The sequence below is a fragment of the Triticum urartu genome, chromosome 3 (genome assembly GCF_003073215.2).
Source record: "Triticum urartu cultivar G1812 chromosome 3, Tu2.1, whole genome shotgun sequence".
Lineage (NCBI taxonomy): Eukaryota > Viridiplantae > Streptophyta > Magnoliopsida > Poales > Poaceae > Triticum > Triticum urartu.
This window is the reverse complement of record NC_053024.1, coordinates 583203066-583214327: the sequence shown is the minus strand read 5'-3', so window position 1 is coordinate 583214327 and position 11262 is coordinate 583203066. Positions and strand designations below refer to the sequence as shown.

The 11262-nt window shown below is 44.6% G+C and overlaps 1 protein-coding gene across 1 annotated transcript; it reads right to left on the bottom strand.

The window, feature by feature from the left end:
- Positions 1-585: 585 nt before the first annotated feature.
- On the bottom strand, positions 586-5762 carry LOC125548759 (probable WRKY transcription factor 46). Its single transcript, XM_048712304.1, has 3 exons — positions 5456-5762; positions 1961-2065; positions 586-1219 (listed from the first exon to the last, which is right to left on the bottom strand). Exons 1-3 carry the CDS (start codon positions 5608-5610, stop codon positions 682-684), a joined length of 798 nt encoding a protein of 265 aa, XP_048568261.1. The 5' UTR covers positions 5611-5762; the 3' UTR covers positions 586-681.
- Between the last annotated feature and the right edge of the window lie 5500 nt (positions 5763-11262).

The following is an 11262-nucleotide window of genomic DNA, read 5'->3' as shown; positions in this document are numbered from 1 at the left end:
GAGGCTAGGGAAAAAAACTTTTCTAGCTCTATGTCAACGAAAAGCCTATCAATGGTAATGTTAGTCTGGTTGTTAGCCCAAGTAAATATCCTAGAAGAGGTGAATGATTTTTTTTCTATTTTCTTTGCTATACAAGGCTATTATTATGAGAGTTTGAATTGATTCAGATTAATTATGAAGATGTGACCGAAGATATCATTTCAAGAAATACTCGAAGGGTGCTGTTTTTTTGTAGAAAATGAGGCCAGTTTATAAATTTATTGCTCTAGTACTATCTTTTCTATTTTACCATTAGTATTTGATATATTTCCTAAATATTGTACCAAATAAGACATGTTTGAAGTTATATAATTAAGTGGGGGTATGCTTTACTTATATTGGTTCTTCAGTTAAATGGTTTAAAAAAATCCTATGTTGATTTTTGTCCCGGGCCCTCAAATTTCTAGAGACGGCCCCAAAAGGGTTTTGACCATGGCTCCACATTTTCCACAACAAAAAGTATAAACATGCATTGATGCATATATAACACACTCAAGCTAGTGAACTTTAGCTAAAATGAACAAACAATTATACATCAGTACGTGTGCACATACCCTAAACAAAGGATGTGTATTAACTTCTTAATTCCAGGTCAAACAATGACAGTTTTTTGCCCGTGTGTGGATGTGGCCAGACAGACGGTCAGTAGTTATCGTCACCATCATTACCACTGTTTGGGAGATACGAATTGTCGCCGAAGTGCACATGGTCATTTAATCCGTATCTCAACGAGTCCCACGTCGAGAACCCGTCGCCTCCGCCATCGGTTGTAGACGGCGGCGCTGGCAGCCCCTCGGTCGAAAACGACGACGACGACGCAGCTGGCGGCAGCTCGGAAGGGAACGTACACTGTTCGTGCTGCTGGCTATTGGAATCAAAGCTCAGCATCATGGACGGCCACCCAGGTGCCGCAGGCTGCTGGTAATGCCGTTCCTGCTCCATCCGGTGCGCGTCCCGGTGGCCTGCGCCGGTGGAATCGAACCTCAGAAATAGCGCGTCGCCAGTTGCCGGCGCCGGCAGCTCGGCCACGACATCTGGAGTTGGGACGGGCGCGGTGTTGCACGTGTGCTCGTACGTGTAGGTGACCTTGAACAGTGGTGGGTCCTCGTGGTTCTCCTGTTGCACCAGCTTTGAGGCAAGGCATTGCTTGTCTTCACGGTAAGAGCATCTGTAATAAAGCCTGCATATTGCCGTTTACATGCATGCGTGTTATTTCGATGGTAGTGAAAGTTAGCTTAATTTGTACTCCCTCCGCACAAATATAAGATGTTCTAACATTTTTTCTGAACAGGTAGTGTGTCTGTTCATTCATTTCACTTCATATGTAGTTCATATTGAAATATTGAAAACATCTTATATTTGTGAACGGAGGAAGTACCATAGCAAAGGCCTATCTACACAACTTCTTTCACAGAAACACCAGTTTTACAGATAGAAAAATACAACATCACACCAACCACAAAACCTAAGTCACAGTTTCTTCAGTTTAGTTGATGCCCTATATAACTTCGGTTCAGGGATGAACTTCCTGAAAAATATCTTTTCGGTCTATAATGCCACTAGTCAACATTTTTTCTGGAGAGTCTATATCACAGTCGACAAAGAATTAACTAATTTCCCATTTTTTACCAAATTATTCATATAAATATAAGAAAAAATTTCTGTGTATTTTTTTCATTTGTCTACAATGTTGTGTCGACCGACTGAGAATTAGTTGATGTTACAAATATGTTCATACTTTACTCTAAGAAAAAGGCTGTTCGCCATCTGTCGTGGTAATTTGTTTATCTAGTGCAAAGATTTATAGTGTTTGTTCTCAAAGTTTAGAAAATATAAAATAATGCACGGACATCCATTCAGATTGAGATAGAACTAATAAATTCTCAGACGTTAGATGGTAATCAATACACTGGTAAATTACCTTGGGAAGACAGAGTCCTTGATGTTTTTCTGGCCATACTTTCTCCACAGGTGACCGTCAAAATGAGGTGTGAACGTATGTTTGACCCATGAAGGTCTGTCTTTCCTGCAGCAATATGTATTTCAGACTATATATGTCAAACGGAGGGCGAATCAGGATTATCATGGCTCATAATTCATGGTAGACTTGTAAATTGTCCAAAATTTGTAAAGCATGAAGCAAGCTTGAGTATGTGCTGAAACACATAGTAAATGAGAACTAGAATGGCAGATCTAGGACAAAATAACGTGGACTTAACACATACCCTCCCACATACAGAAGGCTTTATGCTAGAACAAATATGCCTGTAATAACTAGCATAGCAAACTTTACACATATGTAGCTTAACTGGAAATGGACTCTAGAATATTGATGCACCGATCAATGTAATATACAGTTGGTCATTGCAACCACAATGGAGGCATTGTGAGGGCCCAAGCCAATGAAGGCCCAATCTGGGGTGTTCACGTAAGAGCTCAAGAATAGGTTCTCGAAAAGCACCACCAAATTGTAATGCCCGATGTTGACATCCCAGCTTGCCTAGCCCGCACCACCATCCTATCCAACCTAGATAAACTGTAGTAGGGAAAGAATGACAAAAGAGCCGACAACGACTAAGGGAAGACACACCACACCAACTTGGTGGTGACAAGGCCAATGAGACCTCATACTCGAGTTTCCCGATACATATCTAAAGAAGGATTCCAATGATCACAAAGGTTCGAATATTAGCCAATCAAGACAAGGTGCCTCTAGGATGACATTGTTATTTCAACACAACGCAATAATATGTTTGGGTGGAAGATGTTGCCAATGCAAGCCAATCCATCAAACTCGGCGCGCACTCACCATGAATGTCTATTAAGAGAACTATAGATCCAATCCACGGGATCCGCCATCAATCAATACTCATCCATACCTGATAGTAGCAGGTGAGCATCCTAGAAAAAAAACCACCCGGATATTCTAATATGGCCAATCAGCTACCATCTCCAAGCCCAGAGGAACCATCCCATGGCCATTTTGCTTAGTGGAGGAGACCTCGCATGACGAAGAATGGCCCTAGTCCACCAGTGCTACTTTTGCTAAAGGAAGGAGACATGGGCAATGGAAGACGAGCAAGGCTTTGGGCTAGAAAGGGGCCTTGTCATCATTATCCAACACACGATGGCTCTGCGGTGGTGGAAGAAGTCAGGAGTCTCAAGAGTCGCCTTTGACGACCCAGAAGGCAGGCAGCCATCTATTTTTACCTAGATTTCCATTTAACTATGACTTTGCGGCTGCTCTAAAGATGGGAATGGGATGAAGGTACCCAATGGGACATTGGCCCGACCTGAAATTCCAAGGCCAATGGGTCCTTTGGGTCGGCTTCTTGAAAACTAGGGCAAGGGAGTTAGTCACCACTGGTCCATTATGGCTAGAGGCTCGGCCGATTTTTGGTTGTCAAGGTTTGTAATATGTTGTTACAATAACATTTGCCTTGCAAAGTTGTCAGCTTTCTGCTTATAGAAAAAATTCAAACTATTGAACCAATATTGCTAGTGTTCTAGAGTTGCAAATATGCTAACTTGAGAGGTTAATGGTTCATAGTAGAAAATGGAGCAAAGTTGCATATGTGTCTTCTTTTCATTGAACAAATGAACTCTACATATAACTTGCTAGGAAATTCTGGTTTCTAAATGACATTGTTGTGTAACCGATTCTTGTTTTAGTAGTACAAATCAAGTATTTATGTGGGTCGGACCATATGGCCAAATGGGACATGTGGCTAGTCTTTACTAGACCATTGGGTCGGCTCCATGTCCCTAGACAGAGGAGAGGGGGCCAATAGGGACTGGGTCTGCTGGAGTGGGTCGGCCCATTTTGATTCTTAGGCTGCTCATAGTGATGCAAGTGTGGCCCGCTTACCCCGCTAACTATGCCATTTGTGTATCAATGGTCAATATTTATACTACAGTGTAGTACGACACGGACAAGCGGTGTGCGTCCTGCATCCCTTGGTACTCTTCTTCTCAAACTTTGTATATGTTGGGGCGAAAGTGAACCAACGGTATATCCTACTATGCTCTTGTGTGTTATTGCCACGTATATCTTGTTGACTTTTTGGACCTACATGGCTGATCAACAAGACAAGAAGCCTCAATTGCAGGATGGGCACAAGCATACCCTAACCTTATATCTATGTGTGGCTATGAAAAATGCATGATTTTCTCCCCAAAGAAGTTACGCAGTTAAGGCTCCCTTTGGAACAAAGGAAAACCGTAGGAATTATGGACGATTGAATTCTTAAGAGGAGAAGTTCCTGCTGCACTGTTTAGAATAAAGGAATGGATCACCAAGATTCACTAAGTCCACCAACTGATTTATTGGGTAATGAAGGAAATGATACTTTGAAATGTCCATATAGTTTATAAAATAATTAGAAACTAATACTTGTTAGGAAACTTGGGTAGTATGAGAAATGAGAACCACTAGTATAGTAATGTAAACCATGCTCGACATGTTTTATAGGGAATGCACCCTTGTGGCTTTTTCGTTTCTGTTCATCCTTTTGGAAAGGAAAGCATATACTTGAGTCATAAAATACTATTCAGGACAGTGCTGCAATATCAGAAAGAGGACCATGTGTTGTGACTGTAGTCATTGTTTTCTCTCATATCCATGCTTAAAATGTGCATGCATAAAGCGCTTCAGTTTAGTAATAGCAGTAGCTTCTCAAGAAAATGGAGCCCTCCACTAAGGAAAAGATGTAAGCACAGGTAAAGCAAATCAAAGGGAAGGAAATATGACTTCGGCCCGAAGTTTCCAAATTAAATGCGCATGCTTCATCAAAGGAGGATGTGCATATTTTTGGGGAATATGGAGTTACTAGTAAAAAGGAAGAATGAATACAGCAGCATTCCACTGCATGTATTTATATACTTTGTAATTATAGTATATGATGATGTACAAATGCGAAAGAAAAGAAGTAAACAGATAAAAACTACTAGGTACTTCCAGTAATGGCTACCATAATAATCTGGTTCAGCTTTCAGCAGTTCATCCCATGAAATATAGCTCGACCCAGAATGTTGTTTTAGTCTAGGTTCAACTATCGCTCTCAATCATCAGTGTTTTGGGAGTTTATTAACCTGCAGTAAACCATTAAATCCAAGTTGTAATAATATAGTACATCCTGTTAAACATTCCAGTTCTAGCTAGAGCCTATTTGTCTAGTGCCACCTGTTTCTGAACATGTATGTCAATGTTCCCTCTCCTTAATTTTACAAAATCTTACCCATATTGGCATACAACCGAGGAGGGCACAGTACAGAAATGAGTATGCACGTTTTGACAGATTCAATACGCGTACAAACGGGAGAAAGCTCACACCGAGCAACACAAAGAGTGCAAATCAACACGCATTTCAGGATCTGCTTCAGAATGAACACTTGCTATAGAGGGGAGTTTCCGTACCTTCTCTTTCGGCTATCGCGGCGCGAGGACTCCGGCGGGGAGAGGCCGAAGACGCCCCCGGGAGCGCTGTAGGACGCGGACGCAGAACCCATGGCTTCCTGCGCGCGTGGATCCTCGAAGTCAAACGACTCCCCCTTCGGAGGCGGTGACGCCATTGGATGGCCTGGTCTTTGCACAACGAGGTGGTGGAGATAATAGCAGCTCGCAAGAAGCGCAGCAGGTATATGTGGGAAACGGAGAAGATGGGGTAGCCACCTATGTCGTTTTCGAGCTGCTGCTCGCCGCAGGAGGGCTTTAAATTTTTAGGAGGCAGCGAGCTCAATGGCCGTGGAGTGCATAGTACAGACTCGATCAATATATTACGGTTTAGTTTTGTTGCGGAGTCATGAGGCTTTGCAGGGTCTTTTCATATGTTTAATGTTTCCACACATAATAGATTCGAGACGATGACTCTGCCGCCAATTATGGATTAATCATGGGCTTATTTTTCTCAGTACTGACTGTAGACACATATATATACATTTTGCCTGTGATAAATAGCGTTTGTTTTCTTCAAATGTTTTCTTTAGTACTATGATTGAGCTCGGTTCCCTTTGGCATTCACGATCAAGCATCAATCTTACGTGGGCGAGTGGGGTGGGATGCGTGCGCGTTTGATTATGGGCAAATTGCAGCAAAGGAGGCACAGAAGATGGGTGCCAGCCGATTAGATGTATTGCCAGTTGGGACTAGATTAGTGAGGCCGTTGTTAATCGGGCACAGTGGAGGCTACTAATCCCGAGCCACCCCACGTTTCGGTGCAGTTTGTAACAATTTGCTGCAATTTGCTGAGAGTCCAGCTAGTTCCATCAGAGAGAACTTGCTGACAAGATCTGACCTGATCTAATCTGATGCCAGCAGAGCAATTCTTTTTCCCCAAACGGGCCAGCAGAGCATTAAATGGATGCATCTTCACAACCTCTTGTCTGACTGACTGTCTAAGTTAAGGGTAGATTTATAGTTCCGGTGAATACGGGGGTAGCTAAATGGGAGATTCAGTCCATGTCCTCCTTAGGACTTTGCACCATTAATTGTTCTTGAATCATGATTGTTATACACTACCACACAGTATATGGTACGTACTTGTTCATGTATTAGTTGTATTTCATTGATTTTTAGTAACGGATATGGACTCGTTATAGGGGTATGACACCAAACTGATCTTAGCCGCCAGTGAAACCCTAACGGTGCATGCCCCCATGCTTCTCCTCCTCTCTCTTTCCCCTCAATGCCACCGAAGAACACTTGCCGACGGCGACTCGCGTGGGGTGGTGGTTGATACCAGAAGGGCCGCCCAGGCGCAGATCGATTTGGTGGCGACGCTCCTCACCTGCGCAATGGGGGTAGCCGGTGGTGCGCCAGGCAACTTTGGAGCCAACGACAGGGTAGTTAGGCTCTAGGCTAGGGAGTCGACGTATGCATCCGAGAATGGTAGAAGTGGTGGTGGCTACCGATCTTCATCCCCACCCCTCCCACTCCTAGCGACGAGGCTGGATGGTAGTGCAAAAGTGGTTGGATGCAAGGAGGTGAGGTCCTCAGCCTCCTTCTAACGTTTTCTCCAATGGCATGGACGAGTCACGGGCCCTCTCAGTGCCTGGTCCCGCTAGCGAGAAGGCGTCATCCAATAGAGAGGTTGTTGCCAGTGATGGTTCCAACAAAATGTATGCAAATTCTCCCATTGAAAACACATGATCTCGCCTCCGAAGAGATAATGTAGAACTGCACGCACCAACGGGTTCACCCAAAAGCTCAAGCTGATAGGAAATGTGGGCCATGCATTTATACGTCAACACTTTTCCTCACGTGTGACTCTCTCAGTCCTAAAAGTGGACCAAATTGGGCTGTAATTTTAATTGCACTAACTGGGACTTGAATTTCAAGACCTCTTTGCTTCGATGCCATCGTAGAACTGCACACACCAGTCAGTTCACCCAAAAGCTCAAGCTGATGGGAAATATGGGCTATGCATTTATACATCAACATATTTTTTTAGATAAAAGGCCTTGGCCCGGCTTTATAAATAAAGCCACACGGCAGCGTCACAGACCCGAACACCCAAACAGATAACAAGAACCGCGAATCCATCGACCAAAGCCTAGAGCAGGCGAAAGAAGATCCAGAGCGATACATGGCACCCTGCCATACACGGCGCGCAGGCCGTAGGGGAAAGACGACTACGACCAAACCGATAAAACCACCGCAACAGAGATCAGGCGTTAGGTCCCAGCCCGGAGAAGAAGGATGCCGAAGCCCGAATTTTGGCGATGAGCACGTCCAGGGCATCCCGATCGTCTTCTTTAGTCAATAATCTCCACTGCTACAATAAGATACAAGATTTGAAAAGAACGTCAACAGGTTTAGATGGAAAGATATGCTCGATAGTAAATTTATTCCTAGTAGTCCAAAGGGACCAACATAAGGCACCCAAGCCAACCCAGAACACCCTCTTGGTGACCCCAACCAAAACCTTGGCTAGGGTTCTAAGCTCAGAGAAGGACGAGGGATACCAAGAGACCTGAAGCCAAGATCTGACGCAACTCCAAACGAACTTAGCCAAGACACAATGGAAAAAGATGTGGTCCGTGTTTTCCAAAGCACCACAAAGGCGACAGAACTCTGATCCCGGACCATTGCGCTTGCGAATCTGATCAGCCGCAGGAAGGCGGCCTCTGAAGGCTTGCCAAAGAAATATCTTAATCTTAGGAGGCACTTTAGGCTTCCAAATGTTAGTAAATCTATTCGAGGGGGTACCTCCGATAAGCCTAGAGTAAAGAGACTTGACCGAAAACCTGCCAGAAGACGAATGAGGCCAAATTACAGAATCCGGAGCCTCCGAGAGCACGGGGAAGAGGGCAGAAAGATTTTGCCAATCCTCCAACTCTTCAGGAGACAGGGAACGGTGAAAAGCCAGGTCCCAGTTATTATCCGCCACCTCCGCGATGGAGATGTCCGGCTTAGGACAGTAGGAAAACAAAACCGGGAATTGAGTAGCTAGAGGAGCATCTCCACACCACCAATCCCGCCAAAAACGAACAGAACTACCATTGCCCACGATAAACTTAACATGCTCCAAAACAATTGGTCTAACTTTGACAAGGTTCTTCCAGAATTGAGACCCACGTCTAGCAGAAGCAAACAGGGGGCTAGATTGAGGGAAATACTTGGCCTTGAGGATAGAATACCAAAGAGAGTCGGCCCCAGTAGTCATAATTTTCCACCACCATTTAATTAATAATCATTTGTTCATCACCAACGTATTAATAATGCCTAAACCCCCAAGGTTCTTAGGCCGACACATAAGCTGCCACTTGATTAATCTATATTTCCGCTTATTATCCGCCGCATTCCAATAGAAGGCACCCATGTGTTTGTCAAAGCTGGCGTGAATACCAGCCGAAAGGAGATAGAAACCCATAAGGAACATCGGTAGGGCTGAGAGACAGGAGTTGATTAAGGCCACCTTGCCAGCATTAGTATTGTATCTACCGCGCCATGGAAGGACCTTGTTACCCACTTTAGCTACAGCCGGGGCAAAATCCTTAGCAAGAAGTTTAAAAGGAGAAATTGGGAGGCCCAGATATTGTATTCACACCAGTAACTAGAACCTCACTCTTGGAGAAGTTAATCTTCAATCCAGAGACCGCTTCGAAGCAAAGAAGGATGAATTACAAATTGGCAATACACGCATCATCCAATTCAACCATAATGATCGTATCGTCGGCATACTGAAGGTGAGAGACCCCTTCCAGAAGGAGATGAGAGACCACCGGACTAATGTGACCACATTGAGTCGCCCTCACGAGAATACAGGAAAAGGCATCGGCCACAAAATTGAAAAGGACAGGGGAAGCCGGATCCCCTTGACGAAGTCCCCTGCCATTGGAAAAAATTTTACTAATATGCCCATTCACCGAAACGGCAGTTGGCCCCTAGTGACCAACTGCATGATACGATGCATGTAAGCTGCATCAAAACCTTTCGCGAGCAAGACCTACTTAAGAAAAGATCAGCTGACCGAGTCGTATGCTTTTTCAAAGTCTAACTTAAGAATAATCGCTTTAGAGCCCCGAGAATTTAGGTCATGCACAATTTCGTGCAAAGAGAGGATACCATCTAAAATAAACCGACCCTTAATGAAAGCAGATTGGAAGGGACTAATAAATCTATGAGCAACCGGAGAAAGGCGGTTCGCGAAGCCCTTAGCTGGGAATTTGGCAAAATTATTAATCAGAGCAATAGGACGAAATTGAGAGATTAGTTCAGCCCCCTTGACCTTGGGAATCAGAGAAATGACAGCATAGTTCAAGCGGGAAATATCGATATAGCCAAGGCAAAATCCCTGTATGACATTGGAAACCAGCTGCTTTAACTGAGGCCAGAATTTTCGAAAAAAAAGGAATAGAAAAGCCGTCAGGCCCAGAGGCCGCATTAGGGTTAGCGGAGTTAACTATGTCCCAGACTTCCTGATCAGAAAGGGGGATCATCAACGCGGCATTGTTCTCGGCCGAAACTTTTAAACCCATGTTCCAGAGAGAAGGGGAGATCGAGAGGCCCGAAGGAGGTTTCGCCTCAAGCAAAGTAGAGAAGAAGTCCCGCACGTGATTCATAATAACAGATTGGTCCGAAGACCGCACCCCATTGATGATCAGATTGTTGATACCACAACGCCTCCTCCGACCGTTCGCAATGGCAAAAAAATATGCAGTGGGGGAATCGCCCTTTAGCGTCCAATTAAGCGTGCCCCGCTGTCGCCAATACACCTCAGGCTGATGGTGCAGCTGTAGTAAGGCAGCCTCGAGGTTATACCTCACAGACCAACCATCCTCGGAAAGCCCAGCAGAGTCAGCAGTCAAGTCTAGTGCCAAGATTTGGGTCTCGAGGAAATCTTTGGAGCGACGATCCTCTGCCACACGGTTGCGGGACCAGCCTCTAAGGACTTACGCAGGTTGTAGGAGCAAGAATGCCAGTCATCTAGAGGACCGAAAGAGCGCGAATTAGAGGAGAGCAGATGAGATATCTTCACAGCAATCATATCACAAAAAACATCCACGAGCAACCAGGAGGCATCAAACTGAAATCTGGCCGGAGGTCTAAGGTTAATAGAACCGTCGTCAACAATGAGAGGGGTATGGTCAGAGCCAACAATACATTTGGCACCAAGGGAGGCCCTAGGAAAGAGGGAGTCCCACCTAGGACATATGAAAACTCTATCAAGCACAGATCTAATAGGATTAATCTGGTGATTAGACCAAGTAAAGCGGGCTCCAACCCGGGGAAGTTCACGAATAGCATTGGAGCTGATAAACTCATTAAAAGTATTCGCTAAAGGCCAGGAGAAGATATCGTTGCTTTTATCAGAAGGGTGGCGAAGAAGGTTAAAATCACCCCTAATAACCATCGGGAGGTTACAAGATTCGATCTTCACAGAAAGTTCATTAAGAAACAGAGGAGCAATAGAATGATCAGCAGGCCCATAAACCACTATTACCTCCATTAGAATATTCCACGCTTTAAAACAGAGAACAGCACTAACCCAAAAGATCCCATGGTCATAAGCAACAACATCGAAGATGTCCTTATTCGAGCTTATCAAAATCCCACCCGAGTGGCCCGAGGAAGGTAAAACATGCCAATCAAATCTATCCATACCCACGATGGCAGAAAGTTCATTAGGGGAAAGGACTCCTTAAAAGTTTCAACCAACCCCACGAAGTCAATATGGTTCGAGCGGATCAAATCTTTTATTTGGTCACGACGCCCCCTAGCGC

Excerpts from the sequence above, each read along its gene's own strand:
- LOC125548759 (XM_048712304.1), bottom strand. The coding sequence starts at position 5,610 with ATGGCGTCACCGCCTCCGAAGGGGGAGTCGTTTGACTTCGAGGATCCA. Across the intron at positions 2,066-5,455 it reads CGCGATAGCCGAAAGAGAAG|GAAAGACAGACCTTCATGGG; the intron begins GTACGGAAACTC and ends ATATTGCTGCAG. Across the intron at positions 1,220-1,960 it reads AAGGACTCTGTCTTCCCAAG|GCTTTATTACAGATGCTCTT; the intron begins GTAATTTACCAG and ends GGCAATATGCAG.